The sequence below is a fragment of the Neolamprologus multifasciatus genome, chromosome 7 (assembly GCF_963576455.1).
Source record: "Neolamprologus multifasciatus chromosome 7, fNeoMul1.2, whole genome shotgun sequence".
Taxonomy (NCBI): Eukaryota; Metazoa; Chordata; class Actinopteri; order Cichliformes; family Cichlidae; genus Neolamprologus; species Neolamprologus multifasciatus.
Genome location: NC_140445.1, coordinates 65,202,823 through 65,223,602, shown reverse-complemented (window position 1 = coordinate 65,223,602; position 20,780 = coordinate 65,202,823). Strand labels below are relative to the sequence as shown.

The 20,780-nt window shown below is 41.9% G+C and overlaps 1 protein-coding gene across 4 annotated transcripts in view; it reads left to right on the top strand.

Annotated features, from left to right (window-relative positions):
- Window positions 1-20,780, top strand: part of LOC146515918 (DNA topoisomerase I, mitochondrial) — a 35,394-nt gene that overhangs the window by 10,370 nt on the left and 4,244 nt on the right. For all 4 annotated transcript variants that reach the window (XM_085165485.1, XM_085165486.1, XM_085165483.1 and 1 more), the window contains exons 9-17: window positions 1,865-1,986; window positions 5,181-5,303; window positions 5,438-5,625; window positions 5,866-6,010; window positions 8,993-9,136; window positions 9,653-9,838; window positions 16,236-16,304; window positions 19,728-19,842; window positions 20,468-20,595. In XM_085165485.1, coding sequence (XP_085021611.1) covers window positions 1,865-1,986; window positions 5,181-5,303; window positions 5,438-5,625; window positions 5,866-6,010; window positions 8,993-9,136; window positions 9,653-9,838; window positions 16,236-16,304; window positions 19,728-19,842; window positions 20,468-20,595 — 1,220 coding nt within the window. The remainder of the gene's footprint in view (window positions 1-1,864; window positions 1,987-5,180; window positions 5,304-5,437; window positions 5,626-5,865; window positions 6,011-8,992; window positions 9,137-9,652; window positions 9,839-16,235; window positions 16,305-19,727; window positions 19,843-20,467; window positions 20,596-20,780) is intronic.

Below are 20,780 nucleotides of genomic sequence, written 5' to 3'. Positions count from 1 at the left end.
AGGTTAAACATATATAAGTCACTTAGATAACTTAAAAATGTTATTGTTTGGCTTTTTTTATAGTATTTTATTTGTTCCTGAGTAAATCGGTTTGGCTGAGATTAAAGTTATAGTTTTTACACAGCTGAATAAACGTCAAGCAGACAGCTGATTATCAGAAGTGTGAGATGCTCGAGAATTTACTCCGGTGTCCTGTTATATTTTAGATAGCAAGGAGTTTGTTAAACTTCACCGAAACAATCTGCAAATGTCATTAAAATTTAATAAACTATCATCTTGTCTTTATTTTTAGTTAGCACATACCTTAAACACTTAAAGCTGTAAGCTAATGATAGTTATATAAGAGCAGATGCTGCTGGTGCAATAAGCTGTAGTTTTACGTCCAATGGATGATGATCTGATTAGTCGACTAATTGCAAAAATAATCGGTGACTAGTCGACTATCAAAATAATCGTTTGTGGCAGCCCTAGTCTGTTAATGATGTTTCTTCAGAAGCTTCTAAAAAGGTTTATTAAACTATCTTTTAGAAAGATTTTAGACTGATTATCAAACCTTCATGAGTGTCCTTCCAGAGCCAAGGCCGAAGCTCCATCCTCTTTAGTTAAAGTGCTGCTCTGGTCACAGCTTAGTTTTGTAGAAGAGCAGTCCTTTCCAAGAAACATCATCAGTTGCTATTGGAAAAAAATACTGAAATGTTACATTGCAGTTATGAAAGGTATTCATGCAGTCCTGTGAAATTTCCTTTATGCAATACAAACAGATATTTAAACCCGTCACATTCACACACCCAGACTTCAGACCTGCATCAAGATCACGTGTAGAAATGAACACGGCTCTCACACTGATACAAAAATTAAATCCCTCCCTGCTCATGAATAACCTCCACTCCCTGTGATATTCATGCATGGCTTCCAGATATTCGCAAAGTGCCGTTGTTTGCCCATGGCAATGTATGAATCTGTGATTTCCTTCTTCCAGAGTCCCATGGAGGCGGCATCCATACTTGTCCAGCATAGTGCAGTGGCTCCTCAGTGATTTAGTCTGCTTTATCGGTTGCTTAAATCCTGTTGGATATATTTCAAGTACACAGTTTAGCCTTTAAGGGGATTTTAACCTTAAACACTTCAAACACTTGGTGACATCTTTCCAGAATTCCTGAATTTTAGGACATTCCCATAGACAATGGAGAAGAGTTCCTTTTTCTGTATTTCGTACAAATGTCCAGGATGTCACTGGACATATGATGGAGCCTGACGGGTGTTTTATAGCTTCTTATGAGCCATTTATATTGCAGAAGTTTAAAGTGTGTGTTTGTTTGTTCAGGTTACACTTTATAAAGTCGCTTCAGGTGCAGCCACACAGCTTCGCTCGGGATGAGGTCTGAGCTTGGACTGTAATTTTAAGACAGTCTTGTGAACGCTAGCGTACACACATCCTGACTTTGTTTGCTCACACAGAAGACGTACCTGCACACTATTGGGCCTTTAGGATTCAAGACGTGTTTGAAGCTGGATACTGATTGATGGCTGTAATTGTTTTTGCTTTGTTTAGCAGTCCAGCTGCAAACGGGGTCCTACGGGGACTTGGTTTGATCTGTTAATTCCTGCACGTGCATGTTTTTAAAGGTTGGTCCTAGCAGTGGACTTGAATGTAGATCACTGTCCTTGCCTCTAATCCTACCTCCCTGTATCCACGGCCTAGTCTGACAGCCTGGAGGAGCTAAGGTGGGGGTGGTGGATCTTCAGAGGACCCCGAGCTCCCAAAGGCTTGTGTTCTTGACTAGTACGGCTCGATAAACGTATAGTTCTGACAATAAGGCTTGGTTGGTTTAATGCTGTTAAAAATGATTCTGCTTGTGTGCAGGTAAAAAGGTAAAGCTGAGCCTGGCGGCAGAAGAGGTGGCGCTGTTCTTTGCCCAGATGCTGGACCACGAGTACACCACCAAGAAGGTGTTCCGCGAGAATTTCTTTAAAGATTGGAGAAAGGTAAAGCCAAATGCATCATGGAAGTCGGAGTAAGTTGCCTTTAGGTGTGATTATGAGTTTAAAATGTGCTGCAGTAGACCGGTGGCTCCAAAGCCAGCCGGGGTTGGTGTCACCACATCTGCAAACTTTGTCTTCATGTAACAGTTTTGCAAAAGTTGCGTATGTTCCAGCCTTTTGTTAGTGTGAGTGCATCATAAATAGATTGTATGTGTGTAAATACAGGATGAGTGTGACTGGTACATGCTCGCTGGTGTCTGTCAGGGTGTCCTCTGCATGGAAAAAACACCGTGCCAAGCCCCTAGGCATATCATGCAGAATTAATTTTGCGCTGCTTAGTGCTCAATGCACTTGAAAATACGATTTATGTGAAGGCATTGATATGCTAATCCAGACAACTAGCTCTCCTGCATATGAACAAATCCAATTAAACTGTTTTATTATAGCCGGAAAAAACTCTCCTCGCTCCACTGCCCTCGGTGCCCGCCCACTGTCGGGTGTCATTCATGCTTAGACACGCAGACTGACTGCCTGTCCACGCTGTCAGTGTTCCTGGAGGTGTGTGTGTGGTTATGTGTAGGTCTCCATTTGCATCTCATCTTCTATGACGGTAGATAACAAAACGGGGCTGTATCAGTTTGATGGATGAGAGTCATTTCCTTTATTCCTAAAGTTTGTGCCCATGATGGATTGTGTGTGTGTGTGTGTGTGTGTGTGTGTGAGAAATATTTAACCATTTTGAGTGCATTTCAATTTACGGTCAGTATTTTTGTGTGATTATTACTGCACTGTTTATAAAAAGCACCTCTGTGGCAGTAAGTGACAACTTATTAATACACTTGATCATTAATTATTATTAGCAACATGTCATGAAATACAGATTCTTTCCCTACAGCTAGACGGCACATTGAAAGCCACTGATGATGTTTCAGCATCACAACAGCTTGGAGCTGCAGCTGAAACAGTTGCTCTGCTCTGTTAGTCACCTCTGATTTGACCTCTGGTGACCCCTTGTGAAACAACTTTTGGCAATTAAAGTTGAAACTCAGCTGCTTCGCCTGACGTGTCAGGATTCTTTATTTAGCCTGTTTAGCAGTGACCTTACAGTGGTCACACTCATAGCTACTGTAGTTCTGGGAGTGATGTGTTGTTAAAAGTGCTAAATACTGGAAAGCTGCAACGTTTTCTTATGTTTCTGTGATGCAAAACTGCAGCTTTGAGTAGGGCTGCTCGATTATGGCAAAAATGATAATCACGATTATTTTCACTGAAATTGAGATCTCGATTATTTGACGATATTTATTTAACAATAACAATGTGTTGAATAATGACTTTAAAGATTGTCAAAAATAATATAAAATAGTGCAAATACTGATAACAGTGCAAATGTTTGCAATATAAGAAATAAATGAAAAATGTAAACATCTATGTTTAGTGAAGTTTGCAGTGTTGCTCTGTGGTGCAGCTACGACACTGTAGCAAAGTTTACACACTGTGTCTACTTGATCCACGTCTGACTGAACCCATAATGTTTCCACACCACTCAAGTTTTTTTACCTCTCTTTTCCAAATAACTTCTGCTTAGCTTTCCGAGCTTCCCTCCTCTTAATCAGCGGTCCCCAACCCCCGGGCCGGTACCGGTCCGTGAGTCGTTTGGTACCGGGCTGCGAGAGTTGAGGCTCAGGTGTGAAATGTATAGTTTTCAGGGTTTTTATCGGTTTTCAGCGTTATTTTGTTATCGTTTTTATCGTTAACTCGGTTTTCCTGGGTCTTTTCACGTGTGTTATGAATAAATCTTTTTTTTTTTCGGTACCGGTACTAGTTTTATTTTGTTGTATTTATCCGCGACACCTTAAAGGCCGGTCCGTGAAAATATTGTCGGGCATAAACCGGTCGGTGGTGCAAAAAAGGTTGGAGACCGCTGCTCTTAATTGTTGTGACACGTGTTCGAAATGCAGAGAGGTGCGCTCGATTTGCCACACGGAGCAGCGCGAGAGTAAAGCACGAGGGAGGGGCTAATAATCGGCCCAGTCATTTTTAATGATCGTTGAAAGCCCCGATCGTAATCGAGATTAAAATTCGATTAATTGAGCAGCCCTAACTTTGAGTGTCCGCACTTTTTAAATGGCTTGCTAGGAGAAAGTACTCTGGCCTTTTATGACAGCACCGGTTGTTGTTTTTCGACTCGGCTTCACCTCCGTAAAAATAAGTAATTAAAGGAAAGGTCGCTGATCTGTTTGAATCCTCTTCATCTAGTTTTTTTTGTTTGTTTTTAATGATGCATTATTGCATTAATTTGTTGTATGAATAGACAAAGGTTATGCACTTTGTTTTCATAGCTGGTCAGTAAATATAACAAAGCAATGATTATTATTATTATTATTATTAAGCAATGACCTGATTTCTTATTTTTTTGCATATTTGTCACACTGACATGTTTCTGTTTTTATTAAAACTACATTCTAAATATAAAATTTAGCTTTTAAATGAGTTCATCTATTCAGGTGATGAAAAAACTATCCTAACCTGCCTGGTCTGATGTGATTAAGTTATGGCCCCTTAAACCTAATAACACAGTTTGTGATGATTTCATTTATTAGAGGCAGAAAAGCCCAAACCTAATCTGAAACTGCTTGTGGCACCGTTGGCAGCGAGAACTGCAATCAAGGGTCTAACTGTCAGTCTTTACATCTTGGTGTGGAGGAATTTTGTTTTAATTCAGCCACAGGGGAAAGTGTTTGAGCACGAGTGCCAAGAGAATCGTAATCGGCCTAACGTCCGGACTTTGGCTCGGACACTTCAAAACATTCAGTGTTTTATTTTTGAGCCGTTTTGCTGTTATGTTTCCAATCATCGTCCTGCAGTTAAATAATATAAAAAGTGCCGTTTTTAATTGCTCAGATTATCTTTCTCTAATATTTGTTTGATCTGAAATGTGTGAGAAACATGATAAATGGAAGTTGTTATAATTTTTACAGCAGTGTAATTGCTGTTTGCATCACTGGAGGCGAAGACACACGATCAGTTTCTGCAGTTATTCTATCATCACTTTCATTGGAACCATTTACATGTTATTTTTTCTGTAAATATAAAAATAAAGAATAATGCTCACTACAACTTCCAGATTGTTTCGGTTAATAGCTTGCGTGCTCTTTTTGTTGCTGCTGATATTCTCAACACACTTTGTGCTTGTGCAGGAAATGACCCATGAGGAGAGGTCGCTGATTCAAGATCTTGATAAGTGTGACTTTGGAGAAATCCATGCCATGCATAAAGCCAAGACAGAGGCCAGGAAGAATATGTCCAAGGAGGAGAAACGGGTAAAGCTCGCATTCCCTTCTTTGTGTTTGTATGCTGCTGTCTTCATAATGTAGCGTAATAACTGGAGTTAGTCCAGAGGAGCGCCCTGTCCGTTTCTGAGGTAACGCGATCTGGATCTGAAATCTTTTTGTAGGCTTTGAAAGAGGCAAACCAGAAGATAGTGGATGAATACGGCTACTGCCTTCTGGACCACCACAAAGAACGCATTGGCAATTTTAAGATTGAGCCTCCGGGGTTATTCCGAGGTAGAGGCGAGCATCCCAAGCAAGGCATGCTGAAGAAGAGGATCCAACCAGAGGACGTCATCATCAATTGCAGCAAGTGAGAGTGTGATTGTGAAATCGGTGTATAGTTGAGTTCAGCTTTAGTTTCAGTCCTCTCCGTGTGCCCTTGTGGCTCAATGCAGAGCAGGGACATTTTCACTCAAAGAAACAACTTCTTGATACACAAACTGACTAATATTATTTTTCTTGTTACTTTTTTTAGGCTTAAATCTGTATTTGAGCTATGCATCAGTGCTGGTCATTTACATACTGTACACACTTGTTCTTGCTCTGGCAGAGACTCTCGTATCCCCGCAGCACCTGCTGGGCACCGCTGGAAGGAAGTTCGACACGATCACACCGTGACATGGCTCGTCAGCTGGACTGAAAACATCCAGGGCTCAAATAAGTACATCATGCTTAATGCCAACTCAAAACTGAAGGTGAGCTGTCTGTTGCATAATGGGGGGGGATGCACATACAAGTGGGTACAAAGATAGGTGCTGTCAGATGCTGCAGACTTTGGGTTCAACACCTAGTTCAGACTTTGGCAGCACAGTTCTCAAACTGGTTTGGAAAAAGCTAGTATCTCAGATTATTAGAATATTAACTAAGATCAATTCATATATTTAAAATACAGAAACATCCAACTTCTGAAGCATGTGTTCAGTCACTGGTTGATGATTCTTTACCATAAATGACTTCACTGTGTGCTGCATGGAGCCGATCGGCTTGCTGCTTCACTGTTATTGGCTGCTTTGATAACAGCCTTTAACCCTTTAAAACTGGTCAGAGCAGCACGCTCCGTTTTGCGTAACTATTTTTAAATCCCGGTAGCTCTGCAACCACGTGAGCTAGCGCAATAATTGTTTTTGCATATGAAACCGGAGGAGTTGTACTTACATCTTATGCCATCAGCTTGTCCTCGGTCACAGTTTCCTTCCACATATAGCTTTGCAAAAACTGCATAAAAAGCACTTGCAGCAACAAAAACATAATATTCCAGAAACACGCTTTGCCGATCCGATCAGCTGTTTGTAACACTTCCTAGTCCATCAGGCGAACTATCGCATGTCTGCCATGACCTGCCCGAAACCGGAAGTGACGTCATTTTCGCGGAAATGTAGTTTTTTACCATCAGGGCCTCATGAGCCTATACTGGTGTTTTTAAAAGTTATCTTTGACTTTATGACTTTCTGTGTGGTTTCTGGGATGCTTAGGACTCATATTGCACTGCTGGAAATAGTTTATTTTGATAAATTGTTTTTCCTGCAGTGTATAAAAATTGGTGTATTTCAAAAATAAAACTATGAAGACACTTAAAATAAATTTCCTGTGGTGGGAAACTATTTTGTGCAACTTTTTTGTATTTACAGTTTTGAGGGATAAGCCTCTTAAATTTCTCTAACTAGAAATATATGTAAAAAAAACAAAAACAATTTTCAATTTCTTTGTAGTTTATTGCACTTTTTTGCAATTTATGTAATTACTATGCACTTAATGCAGACATATTATTAAAATTTGGGCTATAATGGTTGTATTGATGTATATCAACTTGAAATGCTCCCAAAAATGGCTCCACAGCATGTAAACATATAATATAAGCTCTGGCGGACTTGGTTCTACGGTAGGTTTTAAAGGGTTAACTTGTCTGTTTCTCATTTTCTTTTCTGACTAAATGATAAATTCTCTATCAGCTTCAGGTCGCCTGAGTTATCTAGTCAATCAAGTACAGCAGTAACACCGTTGGTGCGTCACTGCATCAAACTAAACTGAGATAAGCAGGATCAACATAATATTTGATTTTAATTTTCTCAAACTTGAAATTAAATGTTAAATGATCGCAGGTACTGATTTCTGATGTTTTTTCACAAGCTGTAAGTCAGATTAAAATGACAAAAGGCTTGAATCATTTCACTTTACATGTAATGGACATGATATAAATAATTTTTTGAGATGCATTTTAAATAGAAAAGAATAAATAAGTATAAAGATATTTTGCTTGTTTCGCTCATCGTCTACTGTTGTTCATGTGGTGGGCAAACACTGTCCTTCAAAGATAACTTGATAAATGTTGGAATTCATCATTCAGAACATTCAAGCTTTGTTTGATCTGTCACCAAACATCTCTATTCACTGTGTGGACTCCTTCAACATTGTGAATGCTTGAATCCCACATTAAAAACATGAAATGTAACAGAAGCGTCCGGTTTCCAAAGGATTTACTTTTTCTTTCCCTTTTGAACGTAAAAAGCAAAACCAAACTGCCTGGAAAAGCAAAAAAAGCAGAACTTCAAAACACCATTTTCATCATCACCAAAAACTGCATGTTTACAAGTCATGGGTAGAACTACATGTGAAATAAGTTGTGGCTTCAAAGTGAGTAGGACTGATAAGTTTCCTCATTTGAACTAGTTTGATTCTGCAGACTGCAAGTTTGGGGAAAAAATGAAAAAGAAGTTTGTGGAATTAGCTGCTCGTGCAACATCCTCCTCCAGGCTAGAGGCTGCCTGTAAAATTAGACGAACTGTTGTGCTGCAGAGTTGCGTAGAAGCTAAATCAAGAATCAAAACCTTACAGAAAGAGTGCAGGGGAATGCAAATAACATTATAACCAAGTTATAATAAAATCAATAATTTGAATGGTTTGCATTTTGTCAGTTCAGCTCCAGATCTGCCAACTGACGACTGGTTGTTGTCCTGCCTCTGATATTATTCACAGAGCTGATTTAAACGAAACGTTAGCATAAACAAATCACAAACCTGAACACTTTTACACATTATGTTGAGCTATAATGCATAAAATGTATATTCTTAAACAAAAGTGGTAATTACTTTTCCACAGCATGTCTTTTATCCCGTCTTCCTTCTCTCTGAGGTTTCTTCCTGTTAAAAGGGAGTTTTTCCTCCCCACTGTCGCCAAAGTGCTGCTCATAGGGGGTCATATGATTGTTGGGGTTTCTCTGTATTATTGTAGGGTCTACTGTACAATATAAAGCACCTTGAGGCGACTGTTGTTGTGATTTGGCGCTGTGTAAATAACATTAAATTGAATTTGATAATCAAATATGAGTAAACCTCTGCAACATGTTGTTATTCTGTGCTCTGTTTGCTCACGTCTTCCTTCCCATCTTTCATGCATAAAGGTTAAGTTATTCCACAGTTCTCCATGACAGTATCGGCACGTTGACCGATGGAGGGTTTAATTATATGTAGATGGCAATAAATAAGCAGAAGCAAACAACACAGAGAATGTTGTGTTATAGTGGAAGATCCTGTGTTAGTGATTTTCAGGGCTTTTAAATTAAAACCGCTTTTTCATCATTTTATTTAATAATCGTCATCACCTGTCACTTTTGCTTCGTGTTTACGTTTCATGTTTAGTCTTTTCCCTCCTCCTGCTTATCTTGCCTTTCTTTCTTGCAGGGAGAGAAGGATTGGGAGAAATACGAGGTTGCTCGGAAACTGAAATCACGCGTGGATGACATCCGTTACCAGTACCTCCAGGATCTAAAGTCCAAACAGATGGTTACACGTCAGAGAGCTGTGGCGCTGTATTTCATAGACAAGGTTCGGGTTGCACAACTGATATTACAAATTGTTGCATGTTCACACAGCAGAACTAGAAAGAAACTTTCATACGTGAGCTGATTTGCTTGTGATGTTTGCATGAATGTGGAGAAAAACTGAAGTGGTCGTGTAAATAGGCTGGAGCAAAGTGAAGATATTGGAAATCAATTCAGTATGTCTTGATTGCCTTTTCTGTTTTCCAACATAGTTGGATGAAAATCTTTTGCAAAGTAATGGATTACATGTAGCATTTTCTTCCAGAGACTTCAAGCTAATTATCTCAGTCTGTAAGAAGTGAAATGATGGATTGAGTACGTGATTGCTTTTGGCTCATGCCAGAAACTATTTCAGTTGCCATTTTAGTCTCATTTCGTTTGTCACGAAGGTCTTTTTATTAGCACGTGTATATATTTTAACGGTTGTCTGACTCGCATGCGTTCTGTGCACCTTGTGATGGAAAAGCTCGGCGTGTGCTTCTGCATCTGTGGTAATCTCTGTATCCTCTGACCCAAAAAGCTGGCCCTGAGAGCTGGCAACGAGAAGGAGGAGGGAGAGACGGCGGACACGGTGGGTTGCTGCTCACTTCGCGTCGAGCACATCACTCTGCACGAGCAGCTGGATGGCAACGAATGTGTGGTGGAATTTGACTTCCTGGGTAAAGACTGCATTCGTTACTACAACAAGGTTCCTGTCATCAAAAAGGTAAAGGAAGTGACACAAACACGTTGGCGCTTAAACGGGTGGATGCTAAACAGTGTTCTCATGGGTGCACGATGGTCAGCGTGATCGCTCAAAGATCATGGAGGCAATTTTTAGCCTGGTTTCTCATAAAGATAATAATCATGAGCATCTTTGCATAAACCTGTACTTGTAACACACACACAACCACACAGTGTTGGCAGCTCTTTCCTCTTTGCATGGATGTGTGTGGGGAGCAGCTACACTAATCTCATCATCAGAACAAGGAGGAACAGGAGGGTATCTTTGTTGATTTGATTTTAAACTGGAGCTTAATGTATCTTAGTTTATAACGTGTGTGTCGGGAATTTTGAATGGAGAGACGGATGAGCCGCTTTACACACAGCAAACTGCCTGAATGACTTACTGGGCTGCAGACCCGAGCTACAACAGAGCCAGCCAGATGTTGTGACAGAATACTGTTTTAATACTTTATATGGTCACTAATTATGGTGCTTATGAGCAATATCGTTACCTTAACAAGTACATGCACTTGTTAAGTGCACCTGCAGTGATGATTATATTGATTCCTGGCAATCAGAGGTGCAGTGCTGTTTGTTTCAGTAGCGAACACCCTGGAAACTCTGGGTTTTCTCCTCCAGAGAGAGTCAATTACTGGGGAGAGACTCAGGTTTTCTCCTCTCTGACCTCTGCTTCTACTGCACCTGAACCAGCTGTTTTATTTCGTCATTCATGGCACAGCAGAGCGAATTCATTTGTCCGTCCATCCATCCATCTTCATCCGCTTTATCCGGGGCCGGGTCGCAGGGGCAGCAGCCTAAGCAAAGAGGCCCAGACCTCCCTCTCCCCAGCCACCTCCTCCCGCTTATCTGGGGGAACACCAAGGCGTTCCCAGGCCAGCCGAGAGATATAATCTCTCCAGCGTGTCCTGGGTCTGCCCCGGGGCCTCCTCCCGGTGGGACATGCCTGGAACACCTCACCCAGGAGGCGCCCAGGAGGCATCCTCGTCAGATGCCCGAACCACCTCAGCTGCCTCCTTTCGATGTGGAGCAGCAGCGGCTCTACTCTGAGCCCCTCCCGGATGGCCGAACTTCTCCCCCTATCTCTAAGGGAGATGCCAGCCACCCTTCGGAGGAAGCTCATTTCCGCCGCTTGTATCCGCGATCTCGTCCTTTCGGTCACTACCCACAGCTCGTGGCCATAGGTGAGGGTAGGGACGTAGATCGACCGGTAAATTGAGAGCTTCGCTTTTACACTCAGCTCCCTCTTCACCACGACGGACCGGTGCAGCGTCTGCATTACTGCAGCTGCAGCCCCAATCCGTCTGTCGATCTCCGGCTCCCTCCTCCCATCACTCGTGAACAAGACCCCGAGATACTTGAACTCCTCCACTTGGGGCAGGACCTCATCCCCGACCCGGAGTGGGCACTCCACCCTTTTCCGGCTGAGAACCATGGCCTCAGATTTGGAGGTGCTGATCCTCATTCCCGCTGCTTCACACTCGGCTGCGAACCGCTCCAGTGCGAGCTGGAGGCCCTCACCCGATGAAGCCAACAGAACCACATCATCTGCAAAGATCAGAGATGAGATCCTGAGGCCACCAAAGCTTTCGCTTTGGTGGCCTCCGCCACTTGGCTGCGCCTAGAATTCCTGTCCATAAAAATTATGAAAAGAACCGGTGACAAAGGGCAGCCCTGGCGGAGCCCATCACCCACCGGGAACGAGTCCGACTTATTGCCGGCAATGCGAACCAAGCTCTTGCAACGGTTGTATAGGGATCGAATGGCCCGTAGCAATGGGCCAGACACCCCATACTCCCGCAACACCTCCCACAGGACACCCCGAGGGACACGGTCGAATGCCTTCTCCAAGTCCACAAAACACATGTAGACTGGTTGGGCAAACTCCCATGCACCCTCAAGTATCCTCGAGAGGATAAAGAGCTGGTCCAGTGTTCCGCGACCAGGACGAAAACCGCATTGTTCCTCCTGCATCAGAGGTTCGACTAGCGGACGAACTCTCCTTTCCAGCACCCTGGCATAGACTTTCCCGGGGAGGCTGAGTTCATTTGAATTCATTTGTAGAAGTTTTAAAACCCCTGTTAGCTGTTAGTTCACTTTTCCTTTTCTTTTTTGTGTGACTGCTTTTATAGTTTATCAGTACTCAATATAAGGACAGAGATCAGCTTAGAATAAACTTTTGACTGTGATGCAGCTAACAGCTAATTTCCCTGCACTGGAATCACTGCCCGTAATAAAGTTTCTCTTTGAATCATAAAATCAAACACTGACGTCATGACTGTCGGGATCCTGGAGATGATGAATATTATATAATATTTGAGAAAAGTTGAGGAGGAAATCACTTTAAAACAGAACCTAATACATTTTAAAATCACTTTTTAAATACATGATGCAGGAGGTCTGATTGTAATTTGATTACATTTCATGTTGAAATGTGTTCAGATTGAGATTTAGTCTTTAAATTATGTCAAACAACAAAATGCACAGTTTCTGAAAACTCAACATAGTTTCCACTGAAACTCTAAATCTGAACTGGATCCGCTAACTGTCCAGTTTGGAGTCCACATGCATGATTGTTCCAAAATGGGTAAAGATTACAAACATACCTGGATCCAGTCTGGCTCTGGGCATTTCCAAGTCTTATCCCGTCAGGATCCATTCATGGTGACTTATTTAAAACGGCTCAGCCTTCGTCCAAAACTGAGCTGAAATGTCTAAAATCTAGCCGACCAACGTGTCGATGGCTCTTTAAAAGCCCGGACACGTCTTATTATTTATTTGTTCATTCTGCCCTTTTTCCCAATGTGAAATAGTCATTTTGAACTCTCGCAGGCTCCCAGTGACAGAGTTCAGCTGTCTTACAGCCCTACCAATCATCTATCAATGATTAAGTGGTTATACTGGAAAACATCCAACATTTCATCCAGTAATGACAAAGAGAATGAAATCTCCTGTAAGAACTTGAGATTGTTAAAGATCGTCAGTACATTAAAGTTTACTAAACAATGTTTGAAACTTAATTTTAAACGAATACAATCCTCAGCGCTGAGACGTGTTCATCTATTTTGATCTGCTGGATTCAAACGGAGGCTCTGCTCTTTATTTACCCGTTGCCATGGTGATTCATCACTGCCTTCGTCCACTCGTGCACATGCTCAGTTCAGTCAACTGTGTTTGTTCACTCTAACTCTGCTCAGCTGCTCAGGAAGCGAAAACTATTACAGAGATTACAGATCTTAGTCACTCAGCTCGGTTTATTTTTAATAAACTCAGTTTGTTGGAGCAGCGCCCTGAATCTGCAGTTACGCTGTTTTGGAAAAGTCTTTACTGATGTAGTTCACGTGAGGCAAATCTGTCCATTCTCAGTAAGACATCAGCAAAAGCCACTAGTGTAGAGTACTGAGTCCAGTTTATATCATTAGAATAATCAAGCCCTTTGGTTTTTGGCACAACTCGCTGTGGAGAAGGTCACACATGGCGACGTGTGCAGAGCCCCAAGCACAGAGGGAACTGAGATTTGTCCGAGGGATGCAGTTGTGGATTGGATCGCTGCGTTGGTTTAATTTGTCAGGCTGGTTGAGTAGTTCAGTCTGCAGCTCTCGGATCCAGAACCACAGCACGATGCTTACATAAAGTGCTGCTTCTGTCATCTGGACACTGCACTGATACGCATGTAGTTCTGGGAAATAGATGATATTGCAAGTTAGGCTTGTGTTGCCATGTATTTACAGATAAAGGTGTATTCAAACTATTTATTATTGTGCACAGATACAACTGCTTTGTTTTCAGGAGGGGAAATAGAAACTGTTGGCAGCAAATGCAGATAACCTGCACTGTTCAAAACACTTGGTATTACATTTGCTACAATGTAGCTTAATAGGATCTGTCAGCAGACCTCATTTCTAAATGTCACCTCACATGACTATAAGTTCTTTTTTCGAGCCTTCTTGATGATAAACAGCTTACTTTCAAAGTCACCAGAGAGCCGTTTTACAACGAAGCGACAAGAAACCTGCTCAGATTTTTTCCAGTTTTCTAGTTCGCTGTCCTGACACATAACTAGGGATGGGTATCGTTTAGGTTTTATACGATACCGGTGCCAAACCGGTACTTTTGAAACGGTGCCGGTGCTTAAACGGTGCTCAAACCGGTGCTTAAAGAATGGAGAACACAAACTTTGTCCAAAAACCTCTCATGTTCAGCTGTTTTTTTGTAAAAAGATAACAATGTTAGCCTTTTCTGCAGCTATGGGGCATATATGGTATCACTCTTGGCTGGAAGCAGCTTAAACAATGGAAAAAACACAAACTTTGTCCAAAAACCTCTCATGTTTAACTGTTTTCCACTTTTTCTTTGGTCATTTTAGCCTTTTTGTCCAGGGTGAAGGGAGTATCTGCCATCAAACAAGAAGACAGCCGCATGTAGCTATGATGGTGTTTGCTAGTTCACCTTACATGCATTAATGTAATAACGTGGTTAGCCTACTCAACGTAAATTACACACGAACAACATTAAGCTACTCACGCAGAGAAGAACGGCTGCTGCTGCATCATCATCCTCATCATTTCTGCTACACTGGCAGGGCTAGGGGCCAGGACTCTCCTCTTCGGGTTTTTGGGGGATGTTGCTAATTCCGGGTCGATAACAGGCACCACACCCGCAGTAGATGTGCTCGGTGTGAGGTCTCGCAGCAAGCTATCAAATACGGCGCATTTCTCGGCTTTTAAAAGAAACGCTATGCGTCGCCAGGTGTTTCATCAGATTTGAGGTGTTACCTCCTTTGACAGCATCACAGTATCAGCTTAAAGCACTTGTTGCAGCTGCTGAGTTTGCATCTTTTGCTGTGAAGTACAGCCAGACTTTGACCGCTTCGCCTTGGGCATTTTTAATCTGTAGCTCTGCTCTAAAAGAACGTACGTACCTGGCCCCGCCTACTATCCTCGGAAACGTAAAATGATTGGCTAGAATCTAAAGTGTATCACAGCTCAGGGGAAAAAAGCACCAAAATGTGCGCTGCTTTTCGGTCTGGTTATTACCGTTTATGTCAGAACCGGTGCCATCATGGCACGGATACCGGTACCCATCCCTACACATCTTTTGTGAGAGACCACTTTAGTAAAATAACTGAAACTCACTTCTGATTGATTACAGTTAAAAAAAGGTTCATGTTTTGTCTCAAATGATTGCAAAATTAGTCTCGATGTTTGTTTGCTGGACGTTAGTGCAGAGGATTGAGGGGCTGCCTCGGACTTGCAGGACCTCGTCGTGTCTGTATCTGATGCACTAAATGATAACGCAGACTTAATGTGCAGGTTAGCAACTATCACAACAGAAGAACAAAATGTGACTGAAAACTTCACAAAAGAAGGTAGTCTAGAGTCTGTCAAACAGCTGTCTCGTGTGTCTGTGTGTGTCTGTGTGCGCACACGTGCATATATGCATATGTAAATTTCTAACTCCTCCTCTGGTGTCAGACAGTGCTATCATCTGTTGCAGAGATGGGAAAAGAAATGTTAGCACCTGACAGCCAAAGTGTTTTGTTTCTTGGCAGAACGTATAATTATTCAAATGAGTGCATTCAAAAGCATCACATGAGCTCGAATTAATTAGTCCCTGCATATTTTAGCATCATCAATCCCATGGAAAATCAGTAAGATTGCTGCTAAATGTCACCAGGAATAAAATGGAACAAGAATGGAAGAGAGGAATGTTTAGTTCTAATATCTGGAGACATCCCAACACATTGAATGCTATCATGTGTATTTCACTTGTCCCGTACATTTTGCATTGACAGTTTTTCTCATTTTTTTGAGTCATAATAAAAAGTACTGGAATAAACAACCAAATATTTTAAAGGGAAGTCCTGTATGTCAAAGAACCCAGAGGACACACGTGGATGCATACATACAGACACATCCTGATTTACTTTTTATATTTGCAGCTCGTCTTTCAAAGGAAGCAAAATTGACACACAAATCAGCCGGTGAATATGTCAGCGTGTTTTATGAGGCAACACATCTGTGGCTCGTAATTGGCGTCTTGCATATTTTAGTAGTTTATTTGGGGAAAGGATGCATCTGTGAAACCCACAGAGTCGCTTGAAATGTCAGATGTAATTGTGCCAGTTTTAATCCTCTGGCTTTGAGACGGACAAATAAAGCGAGGCCCCACAGTTGCACTCTGATGTGTTTGTGTACCTGTAGTTTTGTGGTATTTTTAGACCTGTCAGAGAATTTTTTTTTGTTTGCTTTTTTTAAAATTTCATCAGTTTTTTGAAACATAAACCCAAGAAACATCTAGTGCAGCACCTGTGCAGATGTATTAAATGTTATTATTTCTCTCTATACACGTTGATGTACTTTACCTGCATCTTTTTTCAGGTGTTTAAGAGTCTTAAACTTTTTCTGGAGAATAAACAGCCTGGAGACGAACTCTTTGACCGCCTAAACGTGAGTCTGTCTCAGCATGCATCTCCTCTGACATGTTGCACCTTTTATATGATCATTGCTATTATTGTGTCACAACATGGGAGTTTTTATTTTGTTCACAAATGTTGGTGTCAAAAGCAAGCAGGAGGTTTGATTTGAGTGTGAGGTTGTTTAAAAAGAGTAATATTTTTAAAGTAATATTTAAAAAAAAAACAGAAAAAGATGGTGGAAGCAAAGTAGAATTACACTTTTTATATTTTCTAGGGACAGAAAGCTGCAGTGAGGGGGAAAGTAGGGGCTAAATTGTGAGGTGTAAGAGATGAGATTGAATGAGGATGAGCCGTTGGTGTGGAGAGATGAAAGGGCTAAATTAAGGAAATGGGAGGTGCAGAGAAGGGCTCGAATATTGGAAGCAGGGGGGAGGCTGAAAGCAGAAAGGGAGTTTCAAAAGGGAGAGGGGGATGGACCCTGGCAGATAAAAATGAAACTGTGCGCGTGAAAATTGAGAGTGAACATGTTGGGCGGATGAATTTCCACACATCACAATGTGGCATCCTCTGAATCTTCTCTAGCTTCAGGCAGCAAAGCCTCACAGAGTGCTCTGCTCGTACACAGGGTGAGTTCAGCGCGGCAATATTGAGCTTTCTCCAAACGACCTCACTCATCTGTTTGAGACAATAACCAATTTCTGAAAAATACCTGACGTTGCGATACGTTCAGAAGAAAATGCAGATTAAGATTCATGTGCAAGATTAGAGAGCCAGTCACGTGTTTGGCATATTAAGACTGACGGGCAGGAGAAAGATGTTGCAACACCGGACAGGAATGTGAGGAAGAGATGAGAAAGATGGAGCAATTGAAGGAGGGAGTACAGTGCGTCTGCTCTCTGCCCTCCTGTGTGTGTCAGGAAATGTCAGTGTCTGTTGGAGGTGGAGCGGTAATGGCTGCAGAGGGCAGGCCTGATTGACACCTGGAAAGGCCAGGACACCGAGAGAGCAGAGGCAGAAGAGGTGTGTAGTAGTAGATGAAGCAGTAGAAAAGTGCCAAATGGTCCAGTTGAGGGGTGCTTTAGTAGAGAGGGTGGATGATGGGGAGAAAAAAGGATGGGGAAGGTGGTGGGAGGGCAATTTGGAGAGGTGACAGGCAGCTGAGAAGAAAGGGAGAGTGGGGATGGAAGATGGGTAGAAATGTAAGGAGGGGGGGAGATTCTGGCATGTACACAAATCAGCTTGGCTCATAAGTTTGCTGTTTATTATTGCAACACTGATGATATTATAACAGCACGCAGCCTAAACAAAAGGGCAGAATAAGAGCATTGAAACTGCTGCATTTGTCGATTAAATGATGTGTTCTCAAACAGACTCAGGAGTGCCGAGTTGTCCCCAAAACAAGCTAGTTAATGTTGTAGTTCAGCCGCATGGCGAGGTAAAAGTGTTTGTTTTGAATGCTGCGGCAGACGGCTGGGTGAAAAGATTTCTATCGCAGGAATGGTGCAGATCGTGATAACAAGAAGTACTTTTTTGTGCCTTAGTTGAAGCCTGCTGGCACAATTTAAACTTGTTTTATCTGCTTTTTTTCAATTTTAGAAAAGCAGAAAGTTTATTTTTCTGCGTGTGCACTCAGCTGCACAGACTGGAGGAAAGAAATCAGGAGACGAGGCTTATGAGTTAAACATCAGTGAAGAACGAAAACAAGCAATGAAATGAAAACATGATGAATTTCAAGGAGTGTGTGCGTGTGCGTGTTCCTCAAATCATGCTAATATTGCTGCCGTATTTCCATCGTGTTTCTTTCTTTGTTCGATTTGTTCTGCGTGTTGATCCCTCTTAGCTTAACGGCACCAGACCGTAGAAATTGCACCACCAGCTGTTTTTCTTGATGAACCTTTAACAAAGCACATTCATTATTTTATTATTTGGAGAATTTGTTTAAAAGCTGCACATATCGATGGTGAAAGAAGAGCTAGAGTCTCAGATAGGACAAAACATCCTGGGCAGATGAATTTAAATACTTTATTTCAGTATTTTAGTTAAATGTATTCACTTAAAGGTTAATTTTGTGGAGGGTGAAGCTGAAGGGCTTTTCATTGGCCTGCTCCCTCTTATGGTGCCGTCAGATTTCACATATCTCTAAGCATTTGTGTCGTGAGCGTCTCAGTGAATAACATTTTAGAGAGTTGATGCTCATCAATATGATTGCAGAATGCCTCGCTAAGGTGATTGTAGGTTTTATGAGCATGCACACAGATAAACACACATATAGACAGACATTATGTTAAGGTCTGGATGTCTGATCTGTTTTGAAATCGCAGGTATTTTCAGCTTTACTGAACTCCACATCACTCAGGTTAGCTGTAAAAACTACATCTTACAAAGATGAATTAAATTACAACCAGCAGTGTGTTATGGTCCTCACGAGCTCCTTTATTCGGTACATTTTCCCTCCACTCTTTTGTATCATTTACCCATCTGTAGGAACCGGTTTTGTTTTTTGGCCGAGGAACCGATGCACGCAAATTAGACCCAGTGAGAAATGAAAAGCACCTCATCATAGGCAGTGTAGAAAGGCAATAGTCGATATTTCCCTGGCATTAGTAGCCATCACAACAAATTGGATAGCAGCGTGTTAATGAGAAAGTCCAGTATGTTACATCCTGTATTATAGATAGGAAATTAGAACTGCGGTAATGACGCATTTTAATAACGCCTTAGGAGACGACATGGATGACACACACAGAGCACCATGCCGAGGGAGTTGGGGGTGTGAGAGGTATCGCACTCGCCCCATAGACTTGCAAACTCCTTCATTAGCATCGTAGGGCCAGAGTTAGGTAGCTCGTTAGCAAGGCAGCAGCAGATGCTTCTACCTGCACATGCATGCACACGCACACTATATGTATACGTGGAAAAACACCCACTCAGCTTGCAGTGAGACAGTGATACAGGCCTGTGGCCCCAGCAGGTCCTGATTATTATTATTATTATAGACTTTATCAGAATTACTTCTGCTTCACATCTGAATGCTTTCATCCATATTCAAAATGCATGTGACGCCTTCCTCATCAAGTCTATATTTGCACCTGAACCTGCCGTGTGTGCATGAGCATATGGTTTTTGCTTTAACACCAGTGAGTCCTCTCACACTCTTAACTCCGTTTTATCGTTTCTCAGGTGTTAATGGGAATGTAAACTAGCTATATACAACTTTAACTTGTTATAACACCTACAGAAATGTCAGTGAGACATAGAATTATGATCTGTTTTATTCTCCCTGATCTAATGGATGATGCTAATGAAGTCAGATTTTATTTTGATTTATTTGTAAGGTGGAGATTCTTCGCCACCGCAGTAGCACATTACCACAGTGCCACCTAGTGGTAGACGGCATGTGTTGATTTAGTTGGATTAATGTGGTTTTCTTTCTTGTTCCTGTTTCTCGTTGCAGACCGGCGTTCTGAACAAACACCTGAGTTCTCTAATGCCCGGTCTGACTGCAAAAGTCTTCAGGACATACAACGCCTCCATCACTCTGCAGCAGCAACTTAAGGAGCTCACAAACAGTCAGTCACGCCTGCTCGCTGCACTGTAACAGCCTAAATAGACTTTAAATGCTCTGCACCACACATGAGCATTTTAAAGCAGTGGCTCGTGTTCCTCAGGTGCTGGTTGTAACTTCAGTTCAGCTCATTGTGTCACAGAGTCCAGTCTCTTTTATATTTAGCCGGCTTAGTTCAAGGTATCCGGATGTCAGTCGGGTTTCTCAGTTATGACAGGAGTACATTATCACTAAACCCAGAGCATCTCGGTCTCACTCTTATCAGAGTCCCATTGGCTGCCTCGGCCATGGTTTTTTCCTTTCAGAGATAGAAGTGTCATACTCGTCTCATTTCTGGCTTGCCACTGAGAGCCAATATGCAGGCTGACATGTGGTTGCAGGCAGTGTTGTGTGAACCACAGGAGGAATAGATGAAGTTAATACACGTGTATAAATGAAATAGGAGAATGTAATTGTACGAATGTGACTTGAAGCTTGATGTTTTGTCGCGGTGTGAGGTAATGGCATTAGGCGTGTCAGCGTGAGTTTCTCTTTAATGGTTTCTGTGCATGATTCTGGTTTGATATCTGTTCTCACTTGGATTTTTTCCCTTGTTTAAATACAAATTACTCTTTTTTTTCGTTCCTCAGAGTCTGACAATGTGGCAGAGAAACTGTTGTCCTACAATCGAGCTAACAGAGCAGTTGCTATTCTGTGTAACCACCAGCGGGCGCCGCCAAAGACCTTTGAACAATCCATGGCTAACCTTCAGGCCAAGGTAAGGGCAGCTTGATTTACAGTTTATATTTTATTGGACGCAGTAATTTAAATTAGATTATAAAGGTCAGCATCATACTTTTTTGTGTTCTTCTCATTGTTAATTGACTGAAGAACAGATGAGAATTCGGGTGACGGTGGATCCACAGCCTGTTCTGTCACATTTTGAATTTAAATGTGGTGCCT